At 53.1% G+C, this 14,483-nt stretch overlaps 1 protein-coding gene across 1 annotated transcript in view; it reads left to right on the forward strand.

The window, feature by feature from the left end:
- KNDC1 (kinase non-catalytic C-lobe domain containing 1) overlaps positions 1–14,483 on the forward strand; it is a gene marked incomplete at both ends in the record, with an annotated part of 48,366 nt that overhangs the window by 5,416 nt on the left and 28,467 nt on the right. Inside the window, 4 exons of the mRNA XM_080694889.1 lie at positions 5,352–5,550; positions 6,135–6,193; positions 13,237–13,383; positions 14,040–14,157. Coding sequence (XP_080551015.1) covers positions 5,352–5,550; positions 6,135–6,193; positions 13,237–13,383; positions 14,040–14,157 — 523 coding nt within the window. The remainder of the gene's footprint in view (positions 1–5,351; positions 5,551–6,134; positions 6,194–13,236; positions 13,384–14,039; positions 14,158–14,483) is intronic.

Raw genomic sequence — 14,483 nt, forward strand, 5'->3', positions numbered from 1 at the left:
GTGTAGGTTGAGAGGAGCCAGGCTACAAAGCTGCTCTGATGAGTGGTCAGTGTGGCTGAGGCCACGGGCACAGGGAGGCACAGGAATTCACTCCAGCAAGGTCAAGAACTGGAACCCACAGACACCTGTGGATGTCGTGACCCAGAGGAAATCCAAACGGCTAGTGAACTCAGAAGTTGTGTGCCCCCACTACAACAGGGATACACGTCCACCCTGAATACCTTTCTGCCTTCCCATGGCCGCCAGGTTGGTGGTAACTGAGAGAGAAGTGGACAGTTGGAGTGCGGGCAGGACCTGCGGCCCCGCGGTGATCCCTCGTCACCTCTGCCGTGGGAGCGTGTGAGAACAGCCTGTCAGGAAGCAGCTTGCTGTTCACTTGCGAAGCGGAGGCCAGAACCCTGCATCCCGGCAGTTTCACTCTGGGCTGGGCCCTGGAGACACGTGGGTAGACCTTGTGTGTATGAGCATGCTCGGCTGGAAACCACCTAGAGGGCGCAGCAGGTGGACCGCATAGCCTGGCTGGATCCTGACGGGTGTACCATGCTGGCTCCCTGACCACCTGCAGGCAGTACCACTGGGTTGGTACAGGCAGAGGACCCTGGCTACAGCGAAGGCCACCTGCCTGGGACCTGAGCAAGGCTGTCTTCCTGGAAGAGCTGTCCTTCCCAGGATTCACGTGAAATTCAGCTGCTGTGAACAGATGTGGATCCGAGGCAGAAGAGCGAAATCTGGAAGGACCCTGGCTCTAGGAGAGACAATACATGTTAGGTGGCTGTGGCAAGGTCAGCTTAGATAAGATGGCGCCTCTGGGTGCTGGTCAAGGCCTTCCTGTCCCCAGCCACCCCTGAGTGGGAAGAGCTTCCTCACCCTTCCCAAACCCAGAAAATGCTTCCCACAGTGTCCTAGGGCAGGGATTGAAGGTGTATAGGGCCATAGCCAGGGATACTCCACGAAAAGGGGTTATTCCCACCTTGCCCTCATGACTCCATACTACCTGCACCCAAAGCAAGAGCCAGCCCGAGCCCCAGGAGAGCCCTGCGGAGGGCACAGCTGGCATCTGGGGTGGGAGGGCCCGTGGGCACCTTGCAGTGCTCCCCACACCTGCAGCCTGGCAGCTCAGGGGACTAGAGATTGCCAAATGTTCTCAGCAGTGACTTATATTTCATGTCTACAGGTCCTGTTAGAATGTTCCACAGCTTGAAAGTTAATTGGTTGTGTGGAGTACATTTGAAGTGGGCACAGACACCCCTGAGTCCGCTCCAACCCTAGCTCAGTCTGTCGGGGCAGAGGCTCCTCAATGCACAGAACCTCTGAGCCAGATGCCCTGTGATAACCAGATAAGGGCCTACACTCTGGGGTCCAGGACAAGCTAAAGGTAGGCAGTCCTCCACCCTGGAGAACAGTCAGCAAGAGAGTCCCATCCACCTGCCCCTACCTCCACCCACCAGAGATGTGGGCTTAGGTTCTTACCCACACAACTGGAGGGTGCTCTTTCCTGCCCTGAAGAGAACCTGACTTGGGCAATGTCCTCCCCTTGGCCCCCTGGGCAACCCCTTGTGGGGGAGGGTTGGAGCAGGCTGATGTTTTAGTTAGCTATTTGATAGCTGTGAGCATGTACCTGGTGAGCACAGTGTAGAGGAAGAAAGGTTTATATGCGGCTCACATTTCAGAGATCAGTCCAAGACCAGCTGGCTCCAGGGCAGGACCCTGGTGGTGCTTCAGGGCACAGCAGAGGAAGAGAAGATGTTCTTGCCTCAAGGATGGAACCCAGGGGCACTCTACCTCCGAGCTACACCCCCAGCCCAATTTTTTATTCTTTATTTTGAAACAGGGTTTCACTGAGTTGCAAAGGGCCTCACTAAGTAGCTGAGGCTGGCTGCAAACCACAATCCTCCTGTCTCAGCCTCCCGAATGCTGGGATTACAAGAGTGCGCCAACACGCCTGGCTTTCTCAAGGGACTTTTTTTTTTTTTTTTTTTTCCGTACTGGGGATGGAACCCAGGGGCCTCCGAGTGACACCAGCCCTATTTCTTATTCTTTATTTTGAAACAGGGTCTCACTGAGTTGCAAAGGGCCTCACTAAGTAGCTGAGCTGGCCACAAACCTCGATTCTCCAGTCTTAGCCTCCCGAGTGCTGGGATGACAAGCGTTTGTAATCACCATGCTTGTCACCACACCCGGCTGACATTTTAAATCCAAACCCTGACACCCACCTAAGGGCCTGTGCCTACACTGGCAGATGGAGCCACCACAGGCTGGCAATGCTGGGTCAGACTTTGCCAGCAGGAGCCAGAGGGGGCTGCAGTGCAAAGCCCTAGGTGATCACATCCCTCCCTCTGCAGGGTCTGCTGTGGCCCTTTAGGCCATGTGGAGCCCTGTAGCCAGGCTGAGTGCATCTTACCAGGAGTATGGACCTCCTGGCAGTGAGGCTCAGAGCCACAGGGTCCTCGGGCAGCTGGGCCACACAGGTGTTCACCGGAGGCCTTTGGGGAATCTGCTGGCACTGGGGAGCCATGACTGAGGCCGTGTGGCTAGTGAGCGCTGCCCTCGTCCCTCCTGCTCTCTGGTCCTTGTCCCTGGCCCCTAGCCAAAGCTCATCCCATGCCCCTGCCTACCCTCATCCAGAGTGGAGTTGGGTCTGGGCCAGAGCAGAGAGGAGTTAGCAGGTGTGCCTTCAGGCCCCAGGGGCAGATGGCTGCAGAGCCCAGAATCCAGGCCTGGGTCCCTCAGTGCCTGACAGATGAGCCAGCAGGAACCAGAACCCTGCATGAGCTCAGAGGACCAGAGGGTCCTGCTGTCAGGGAGGTCTTACCGCCACAGGCAACCACAACTCTGGGCCTGTGGGATTCACCTAGCCCTACTCAGAGCCCCAGGGCCTCCGCTCGCCCAGTTAGGCCTCACACCACAGGAGGTACAGGTGACTGCAGGTGCCCAGCTGCCCCAGGGACTGGCCCCACCTCTCAGGCTATCTTCTCGTTGGGCTTGAGCAGGAGGAGGTACTATGGGCCCGATGGGCTCCTCTTGGGGCACATCCTGTCACCAGCTAGGAGCAGGCGGGCTGGATGGCCAGCGTGAGCAGCCCCGCATGGGCCTGGGCCTGGCTCACAATCCCATCGTGGGAGGCTTCAGTGCTTTAAAATGGCAAGACCCATGGGGTCTGCACGGTGTCTCAGTGTGCTTGCGTGTGTGTGAATACGTGTGTGTTATGCTGTGGGCATGTACACCATGCTGCATTTATGTGCAGGAACAGTACATGTGCAGGAGTGTTGTATGTATGTATCTGTGTGCACATCTGTGCAGAGATGCCTTCATGTATATAGCTGTACATTTGTGTGCAGTATACAAATATGTGTCAGTGTGCATCTGTGAACAGGTTCATGTTTGTGGGAATGTTGCTGTGCATGTGTGCATTTGTGTGTGAAGGTTGCTGTGCATGGGTGCATCTGTGTGTGTAGATGTACTGTGGTACATATGTGTGCATTTGTGTGCAGATGTGTGCTGTGTGTGCATTTGTATCAGGTACATATGTGTGTGGGTGTGCCATGTGTGCATTTGTGTGCAGGCATGTGTGTGTAGATGTACTATGGTGCACATTTGTGCAGGTATATGCATGTGTGCTGTGTGTGCATTTGTATCAGGTACGTATGTGTGTGTATGCCATGTGTGCATTTGTGTGCAGGCGTGTGTGTGTGCAGGTGTGCTGGGCATGTGTTCTTTGTGTTCAAGTACATACATACCTGCAGGTTTTGCATGCTCGTGTGTAGGTGTGTGTTGGTGGGCTGTGTGTGCTCTTCAGCCAGGCCCCTCAGGCATCACTGAGTGCTGTGGAGATCTGGACAGCAGAGAGATCCGCACCAGTTACCAGTCTGTGTTCAGTCATGCTGCGACGCACTCCTGAGGGAATCCTGTCAAGGAGAGCTCTCTACTGGCTCCCAGTGTCGGGGCTTCAGTCCTTGGTTGGCCGCACGGAGGCACACCCGCAAGGCCCCGCTGCCCCCAGTGTCCACCCCCTTCCCTCCAGTGAGTTAACCCGCTGGCCAGGTTGGAGCCCTGTGATCCAGGCCCTTCCCAAGGTGCCACCACTGGACACAGCTGCCTTGGGGGCCAGACCACCAACACAGAGCTCTGGGCATCACCCCAGATCCAAGCCAGAACAGTCAGGGGGCCCCGGGAGCACAACAAAGAGCATGCCTGCGTGCGTGTGCATGTGTGTGAGCCCATGCCTGCAGTGTGAGTGCGGGTGCCGGCACTGACTGGCATGGTCACAAGGAGCTCTGGCGAAGCCCACTCGATGTGCATGGGGCCCACTGTGGGGAGCCCAGCTGTCAGCCGTGCAGAGCCCCACCCTGGCCGCCCACAGGCTGTGTCTGGGCACTGAACACGTGTGTGTGTGTGTGTGATTGAATGCCACGTGATTGTGTTTCATAGGCTCATGCCCTTGTGGTGGCTCTGTATTCAGGGGTGTGTGGTCTGAAGACATTGACTAGACCCACATGTCCCGGGCTTGCCTGTTCACAACCTCCCTGTGCTGGCTGCATCGCAAGCCTGTGGGGTCAGGCATGTCCCCGAGCAGGTGGCTGGCTGGTTTCGGGCTTCAGCCAGCTCCTGGGAGGAAGGCCCATTCCCACGCTGCTTGAGCAGACGCCTGCTCTGGGCAGCACACAGGCAGCTCCACCAAATGCTCCTTGGCTATGACGCGGAAAGCAGCAGGAGGGCTCTAGAAAGGCCCGGCCTGCAGGACAAGAGAGGAACGGAGAAGCACTCGCCTACTACACACAGAGGCCAAGTCCATCCTGCTCTGCAGGACAGAGGAAGAGACGGGTGGAAAACAAGGAAAATGCCAAGGCCCGCGCTGGGCGACGGGCACACACCTGTCTCAGTACTTGGGGCTGAGACAGGAGGGCAGGGTCTGAGGATAGCCTCAGCAAGTAGTGAGACTCTCAACAACCTAACAAGATGCTGTTTCAAATGAAAAACTAGGGCTGGGGTGTAGCTCAGAAGTAGCATGCCCCTGGGTTCAACTCCAGTACCACAAAAAAACAAAACAAGAAAAATATCTGAAGCAGGTTATGGAGGCCTGCTTAGAGTCTCAACACCCGGGAGCCGAGGCAGGAGGATACCTGGAGCCCAGGAGCACCAGACCGGCCTGGGCAACAGAGCAAGACCCCTCTCCAAAACTAATATACTGATAAATGTAAAAGTCTTGGCTTAAAACCCTTCTCCTAGCCCAAAACTGAGCTGTCGCTACAGTTGAGCTGTCTCTGCTGAGAATCAGACGTCACCTCAGTGCTGGGCACAGGCAGCCTGCAAGGCCCCCCACCCCGGGCTTACACTGAGGTCTGTCATGGCAGGAGAACGTGTCCCTGGCGGACATCCTCTCCCTGCGGGACCGTGGCCTCAGTGAGCAGGAGGCCTGGGCTGTGTGCCTGGAGTGCAGCCTGTCCATGCGGAGTGTGGCCCACGCCGCCATCTTCCAGACGCTGTGCATCACTCCGGACACACTGGCCTTCAACACCAGCGGGAACGTGTGCTTCATGGAGCAGCTCAGCGGTGAGCCCCAGGGGCGGCGGGTGAGGCTGGGGTGAAAGGTGCTGCTCTGGGTGGTTGTGACCACAGAGCACCAAAGTGGATGGGGTGCAGGTCTGGGGCCCTTTGGAGGCTGGGGACATCCTCAGCCCGAGGTACTATGGAGGCAGAGAGAAGCAGTGGGCATTGTGTTCGCATGGCAGTGGGCTCCTGACTCCCACCACTGCCCCCACTTGGGCCCTCCTCCCCCGCTGCTAGCCAGATATGAGGACCTGGAGGTGAGACCACCCACCAACATGGCCGGCGTCCCCCCCTCCCCCGCCTTGCCACTGCAGGGCCAACTGAGCTGCTGGTGGCCAGTCTCTCTTCTCCAGGAAGCAGGAACGCTTTTATCCTTCCACAGTGGAACCAGTTTCTTATGTGTGGTGAAGGAGCCAGTTTTCTTTTCAGCCCTGGGGAAGGGAGAGAGAGCGATGCCTGGCTCTGGGGGCTGGGTCACTGCAGCCCGGTCCTCCCACGAGGGTCCAGGGCCGAATGCTCAGTGGAGACCTTCCTGTCTGCCTGATGCTTCGTGATGAGACTGGATGCCTTCTCTTTTCCTCCCCAAGATGACCCCGAGGGTGCCTTTGTCCCTCCAGAGTTCGACCTGACTGGGAACACCTTCAAGGTAAGTGTCATGGGTCCAGCCCCTGCCTCCTGACCCGGCTTTGCAGTGACCAGGCAGCTCTGGGTTGGCCTGCATTTGCAGGCTGGCTTGTGGGGTGGCCATGGGCCCCCTGTGTCCTTGGTGTTCACGTGGCCTCCAGACACTCCACTGCTGGCCAGGAAGGGTGGGCTAGAAGGCGCGTGATGTCCCGGCGTTGCAGGGAAGACCCGGCTCAGGCACAGGAGAAGCTGCCTGCAGGCTCCCTGGTAGGAGGGCTGCTCAGTCTCCAAGTAGGCCCACACCTGGCGCTGCTTCTTCTGTTAGTCTGCTCTGTGTCCTTGACAGACTCCCCACCGTAAGTCTCTTAAATAGAGACTGATGTTTCTTCTGGGAGTTTCAAAGTTTTGTTCTTCACATTTACTCTGTTGAAGGTGATTTTCCTTGCTTTATAAAACTGTGCCTTTCACCGTGTTAAAGGCACTACTGAGACAAAGGCCATGAAGTGGCTAGTTAGTGCTTCGTGGTCGATTTCATCCGGCACGAGGTAGGGATCCGCTGCTGTCTTTTTGCACACTGGTGGCCAGTCTCCAGCTGTTGACTGGCTGGCTCTGGTGCACGTCACCTCTGCTGTATGTGGGAGCTCCAGGCAAACACCTCAGCTCCAGGGTCTCCATCCTATTCCGCTTGTGGTCCACCCCGTGCTAGATCTGTGTTCTCTGAATTACCTGCTTCCCAGCAAGCCCTGACGCCCAGCAAGGAATGTGCCCACAGGTGTGGTCTGACTGGTCTCAGCCCTTTGTTTCATTAAACTTTTGAATCAATCCATCAAGTTCTATGAAAACTCTGCTGGCATCGTCACTGGAGTGATACTAAATCTGGATCCATCTGGGGAGAGGCCATCTCTTTACGACAGTTGTCTCCTCTATAAACACCCTATGCTATTTCAGTTATTGTGGTCTTTATAGCACGTAGCCACATTTTAAAACTTTCACTGTAGAGGTCTTATATATCTTTCATTAGATTTATTCTCAGGAATTTATGTTCTGGTTTTATTAAAAATCAATGGTCTTTTTTTAAATTACAGTTTTCTATTTGTTCGTTGATAATCAACCACAGAACTATAGTTCACTTTAACATCTTAATTTTACTTCCAACTATCTTACAAAACCTTCCTGTGATTTTTCTTTTGGGGGGGTGGTACTGGGTATGGAACCCGTCTACCTCCAGACTGTACTCCCAGACCTATTTTATATTTATTTGGAAACAGGGTCTCTTAAGCCAGCAGGCCTGGCTTCGAACCTGCGCGGTCCTCCTGTCTCCACTTCCCAAGCACGGGGATTACAAGTGTGCGCCACCATGCCCAGCTTGCTGTGATTTCTAATGTATAGATTCTTTTAGTCTTTTTCTTTGGTCAAATCACTGACAAACGCTAATAGTGGTACCCCACCGCCCCCACCCAACGCTGACACCTCAAGGGTCCCTTTCATATCTTACCCTGTGTGGCAAAGAGCACCGAGCCTAGGGATGGAAATACAGTCAGCATCCAACCTGTCTGGGGTGGGTCCCCCACCTAACAGTACGCGCTCACCTCCCCCCATGCAGGACAGCATTCGCCTCAACCACAGGAGTCCCCTTGCTGAATTTATGGAGGTTATCGTCAGTCCATTTCACTTTTATGAAATGCTCTTTCTACTTGAAATGACCATATGATTTTTCCTTCATTGAGGTTTTAATGTTCAAATATTTATCTTCTGGTGTTAAATCACCCTTTCCTGCTTAGGAAAATCTAGATTGGCCAAGTATCTTATCATTCCTGGTCACTGTTGAATTTGACTTTTTAATGCTTACTGTGGATTTTTTATGAGTGGCTGGTAATTTTCCATTCTACTGGTATTTCAGACTGGCATTGGCATCAGGACTATCCCTGTCTTGTCTGAGCACCCTTCTCTCTTTGCCCTGTTTATAAGAATGGGGTGGCTGGGCGTGGTGGTGCATGCTTGTAATCCCTGCGCTTAGGAGTGGAGACAGGAGCGAAGCCAGCCTCGCTGGCTTAAAAAACCCTGTTTCCAAATAAATATAAAATAGGTCTGGGAGTGTAGTCCAGAGGTAGAAGGGCTTCCAGGAACCCCAGTACCACCAAAAAAAAGAAAAAAAAGAAAAAAAAGAATGGGATGATCTGTCCCTGAAAGTCTGGGAAACACTAACAAGGCCATCTGTTTCCTTTGAGGAAAGATTTCTAATTTTCTAATTACTGTCAGTTTTTAGTAGTTATAAGACTAACCTGTTTTGTATTCTTACTGAATCAGCCTTTGGTACACCACAGCAGATAAAAAGAGGTACATGTAAAGGGGCTGGTGCAGGGCACACCTTCTCCATCACCACAGTGTCTGCAGGTCTTCCTCTCTCTTCTTGTCCTGCCAGGATTTATTTTGCTGGTGCTTACAAAGAGCCCCTCTGCCGGGCGTGGTGGCGCACGCTTGTAATCCCCGCACTTGGGAGGCTGAGACAGGAGGATCGCACGGGTTCGAAGCCAGCCTCAGCTACTTAGTGAGGCTCTCAGCAACTTAGTGAGACCTGTTTCCAAATAAAGTATAAAATAGGTCTGGGAATGTAGACCAGAGGTAGAAAGCCTCTGGGTTCCACCCCCATAATAAATACCACACACAATATAAATAAATAAATAAATAAATAACAAACCCCTTCTGTATCATGTACTCTCTCTTGTCTTATCTGTTTACTCTTTTTCAGTGATTCTTCTTTCTTATTTTCTCTTTTCTTTTAGTTGCTTAGACTTTAGTGTCTGCTTCTTTGTAACTTGAGTTGGAGACTCAATCCATCCTTTTTCAGCTTCTCTTCCTTTGGAATGAAAGTGTCAGTACTTGAGACTATGAATTTCCCTCCACATATGAGCTCTGCTGCATCCTGTGAGCTTTGCCATAGAATGTTTGTTTCTAAGAAATTTTTGTTTTTTCTTCAGCCTCATGAGTCATTGGAACATGTGCATGGGTTCGATCTCTTATTTGTATTAAAATATACACAGAGAATAAGGATACGCTGCAAGCCCACAGCCCAGTGGATTTCCGCAGACTGACCACCCCCAGAAGCGGCATCCAGATGCAGCCAGTGCGTGCTGTCCAGGGACCGTCCAGACAACACAGAGATGGGCTTCTCTGAGCTCTTGCACTTTCTGTGGGTGGGCTCGCGCAGGGCTGGCTGTGGCTGGCACCTCCTCCCCAGCGTCAGGTGTGAAGTCCGCATACGTGTATGGTGGGGATTTATTTTCAACAATCGTTTCCTATTTCTGAACACACTAGAACTTTTTGCTTGTCTTTCTCTTTTTCATTTCTGACTTGGGCTGTGACTGAAGGAAGCTGTCCGTGAGCACTTGTTATTCGCAGTTTATTGGGGTTTCCTTTGTTTAAAGTGGCTTGTGCTCCACGGTCATGGTGAACACTTCCCTTTGTGACTCAAGCCCATTCGTTGGGTGGTCTGGCTCTTCTGTGTCGTTTTATTTTATTATTTAGTTCTTACTTTCAATCCTGGGCTCTGCTGCAAATGGGCATGGTTCTTCCTGTAGAGGGTACTGTTCTCCTGCCTTTGCAGAGGTGCTGAGGCCCAGCCTGGATGGCGCCAAGCGCCATAGGAGGCTTTACTGTGAGGTCCTAAAAGCCCCTGATGGTCTGAAGTGTAGGTGGCCAGGGGTGGGCACATAAGCCGCTGGGCATGTGACAGGGAGGCCCTGGTCTTCATATCTCAGGATCAGGTGACGGGAATCTTCTGCTGAGTTACCTCAGTTTCTGGTGTGATGCTGACTTTCTCATGGTTTTACCCACAAAGTAGATGGGTTTAGCCTACCTCACCCTGTGGAATTTGCTGCAGGTACACTCAGACCCGTGTCCACATATACACGGAGTCAAGCATCCCGCCTGCCCATGATGCCCAGGGGTCTCTGTGCTGCCCCAGATAGCTTTATTCTGGGGCCCTTTGCTAGAGGCTGCCAGAACCCCTGAGCAATGTAAGTCCTGCACATGAGACCCCAGGAAAGGCCACTCCGGTGCGCCTTCGCACCCTGGACAGCCTCTCACATGGCTCGGGAGTGTTCTCCCACCTGGAAGCCAGGGTCCCAACCCTCCAGCTTACCCTCGGTGCCCTAGGCAGGGTCAGCGCTGCTGCTGTGGATACATGATACCCTGGCTCAGCCTCTTGGGTCTCGAGGCTGCTCAGGCAGGAGTCTGTGGACTGCGGCCTTCAGCCACATGTAAGGCTGAGCTCACTCACTCACCCAAGCTTTCTAGGGACTCAGGACCCCACCTCCCAACCTCCACTGTTGTTTCCTGCAACCAGACCCGCTCACCCTGGCCTAGTCTCATTCTTGCTGTGGAAACATCACACATACGCACTGTGTTTCAGCTTTGCATTGCTACAGCCAAAACACCTGACAAGAGCAGCTTAGAGGAGAGGCTTATTTTGACCCATGGTTTCAGAGGTTCCATCTATGTTCTGCTAACTCCAAGGCAGAAACATTGGAGTGGGACAGCATGGCAGAGGAAGGCCGCTCAGCTCGGGACGCCTGGAAGGAGGCGGGAGGAAGAGGGAGACGGAGGGAGGGAGAGTGGGGAGAGAGAAGAGAAGAAGAGAGGAGAGAAGAGAAGGGAGAGAGAGAGAGAGAGAGAAGAAAATAGAAGAGAAGAGAAGAGAAGAGGGAGAGGGAGGGAGAGCGAGACAGGAAAAAGAGGAGAGAGAGAAAGAGCGCTATGGATGTCCAGGACAAAATCCTCAAGGCCACACCCCCACGACTACCCCCTCCAATCATGCCCTACCTCACTGGAGACCAAGCTTCAACATGTAAGCTTTGGGGAGCCCTACAGATCCAAACCCTAACATACCCACACCCAGTCCCATCCCCACCGTCTCCCCACAGAAGCCAATGAGCAGACAACAGTCTTCCCCAACACTCGCCTCACCCCGGACCCTCCCTGGGCTCCAGGAGTCACGAGGGTGCCCCTCCGGGGCCATTTCACCTCCTGCTACTGAGACTGACCCACAGGCTCCTGGATGTCCTGCACACACCATACAGGCTCTCTCAGGACCATGGCTGCACACCTCACTCCTTGCTCAAGAGACCCCAGAAGCTACCTAGTTTCCAAAAGTTAAAACTGGCCAGCATTTGGCTCTGTGGCCCCCTCCCTTCCCCTCATGACCCTGAGCATGTTTGGGTCTGGCAGCAGGTTTAGCATGGGTACCCAGGCGTGCCCGCAGCATGTGTTGGGCCATAGACCATCTGTGCGGACACTGAGTGGGTGGCTGGGTACAGACCACTTGCAGATAGACAGCATGGCCAGGCAGGCTCAAGCAGGAGGGAGCCCACATCAGCTGGGGCTGAGGCTACAGCCTCCTCCCCTTGCCTGTCGCGGCCTTGCAGACCCCTCCCAACTGCTGCCTTTGTGACTTGGACAACACTCAGGAACCCAGGGTCTCAGAGAGGCTCTGTGGTTGGCCATGACCTCACAGCATTTAAGGAGAGACCAGGCTGGGGACAGGGACGCCGTGCCAGTCTGCGAGGTAGGATGGCTCAGGGACCCTGGGGTAGGCACAAGGACAGCGAACAGACTTGCAATCAGTGCAGCAGATAGAACTGCCTCATATGATGACACTTCTGTGGACCTGCGTCCAAGACAGAGGGTCTCAGAGGCCAACAAGACACAAGTAAACGGTGTTCTTTGTTACCAGTTAGAAATGAAACCTACAAGTCCCATAGAAGACAGCAACAAAAGCTACAGGAATTCAGGGAGTAAACTAGCAGAAAGGATTTCCAGAACAATAAAAACAAGCCAGGAGCCAGTAATGCCACAGTCTAAACGTGCACCAAGACATCATGTGGGATAGGCCTGGAATCCCAGTACTTGGGTGGCCGAGACAGAAGGAACGCGGGTTCTAGGCCAGTGCATGGTAACTTAGTGAGACCCTATTTAAATTTTTAAAAATAGGGCTGGGGTTGTAGCTCAGAGGTAGAATGCCCTTGGATTCAATACCAGTACCACCAAAAAGAAAGAAAAGAGCCGGGTATGGTGGCGCACGCTTGTAATCCCCGCACTTGGGAGGCTGAGACAGGAGGATCGCACAGGTTTGAAGCCAGCCTCAGCTACTGAGTGAGGCTCTCAGCAACTTAGTGAGACCCTGTTTCCAAATAAAATATAAAATAGGTCTGGGAGTATAGCCTGGAGGTAGAAAGCCTCTGGGTTCCACCCGCAGTACCACAAAAAAAAGAAGAAAGAAAGAAAGAAGGAAGGAAGGAAGGAAGGAAGGAAGGAAGGAAGGAAGGAAGGAAGGAAGGGAAAGAAATGAAATGAAAAGGAGAGAAGAGACCACACTGTAGGGCTCAGGGATAGAGTACTTGCCTGGCATGTGCCAGGTTCTGGGTTCAAACCCTAGCACTACAAAACCAAAAAAAAAAAAAAAATCACATTGTGCCCCACAAATATGTAGTTACTTATTGGTTAAAAATAAAATTAACAAAAAAAGAAACTCTGATAGAGATATTATTTTGTAAGGACATCGGTCCTTGCCAAATTAATATAAAAAGCCAGTGCAGTTGCCATATAAACCCAACCATTTTAGGTTTGTATTTTGGAGCGGGAAGACATGGACCTGCCCCAAGGTGAAGGCCTTCAACATGGCTAGCATCCCAGTGTGGACCATGATCCAAGCAGTTAGGAAGACCCCAGCTTTCAAACAAAAGGAGAACCCATCTTTCCCTCCTGCTCCAATCCTGGTTTTGAAGAATGCCAAGAAAAGGAAATGCAGCGTCAGGAGGGGCCAGCACCCACATTGCTGAGACAGGGGCAGGGGTGGACAGAGACTGGGAGGGCCACTGGTGGGGCCGCTGGACCAGAAGGACAGGCTCAGAGCAGCACAGATGTGATGCCTCTGCTTCTGCTCTGGAGGTGGCCTCAGAGGGGCAGTGCCCACCCACACTGGCAGGTGTTACCCTGATCCGTGAGTTCTGGGCCCCGTGGAGGGAGGCCACAGGCGGAGGATGCACTAACGGCTCCCTGGTGCTGCAGGCTCACATCTACTCTCTGGGGGCCACGCTGAAGGCCGCTCTTGAGTTCGTGGTGGAGCCCGAGATGGAGCCCAGGCTAAGTCCAGACCTGGAGGCGCTGCTGGGTCAGATGCAGGCGGAGGACCCCAGAGACCGGCCTGACCTGGAGGTAAACTCGCAGCTGTCTCTTTACTGTCCCTGACTCTCCACGTTCCTAGCATGCATGTACACGTGGGCACGCATGTGTGCGCACACATTCACACTCACACGCACACACACACTCACACAGGCCCCAGCAGCCTCGTCCGAGTTCTACAACCAGAATTTGATGACATTGCATTGTATTTAAATAGAGACGTGGGGTAGTTTTGTTTTGTTTGTGTGTGAGTATGAGTGTGTGTGTGTGTGTGTGTGTGTGTGTGTGTGTGTGTTACTGGGAGTTGAACCCAGGGTTATCTACCTCTGAGTTATACTCCCAGCCCTATTTTATTTTTTATTTTGAAACAGGGTCTCACTAAGTTGCAGATAGTCTCACTGAGGCTGGTCAAAACCTGCAATCCTCCTGTCTCAGCCTCCTGAGTACCAGAATTACAGGAGTGCATCACCGTGCCTGGCTAGAACATGATTTCTATTGCATGTTTTTGTAACGACAGGCTGTGGTTTACAATTATCCTGAGCAACGTAGACTCTTGTTCTCTGGAGTTCTAGGACGCCTTGCTTTTCGTGCCAGAAGGTGCTTGTGTTGGGTGCTTGTGTTGGGCAAGTGGGCGGGTTCAGGGCCACTCCTCCTGGGGCCTGTGTGCTCAGAGACACCTGTGTCTGCAGAGCGTCATTGCGCTGTGTGAGGAGAAGGTGCAGCCCGCATCCTCCAGCCGCCTGTGCCGCAGCCTCTCGGCCATTGGGAGACGGGTGCTCTCCATCGAGTCCTTCGGGGCATTTCAGGGTAAGCACATGAGCCCACATGCACCAACACGGCTGCATATATGCACCCTCACACACAAGCACACAGTGTGTGTGGAGTAACATGTACAGGCACCTGAAGACACATGTGCCACTCATACAAGTGTGCACAGTCAGTAACAGGTACACACACATCCACACATGTTCATACTAACATAACATCCTATGAGTACTCACCACAATCACACATGCACAGCACTCATATTCCAATAGAGCACATGTGTACACATACATTTACACATTACCTTTACATTCATGTGTGTGCATCATCACACATATGCAGATTCACAGTGCCTGTTTACGCCAATC

The sequence above is a fragment of the Muscardinus avellanarius genome (genome assembly GCF_963383645.1).
Source record: "Muscardinus avellanarius genome assembly, chromosome: 4".
NCBI classification, from domain to species: domain Eukaryota; kingdom Metazoa; phylum Chordata; class Mammalia; order Rodentia; family Gliridae; genus Muscardinus; species Muscardinus avellanarius.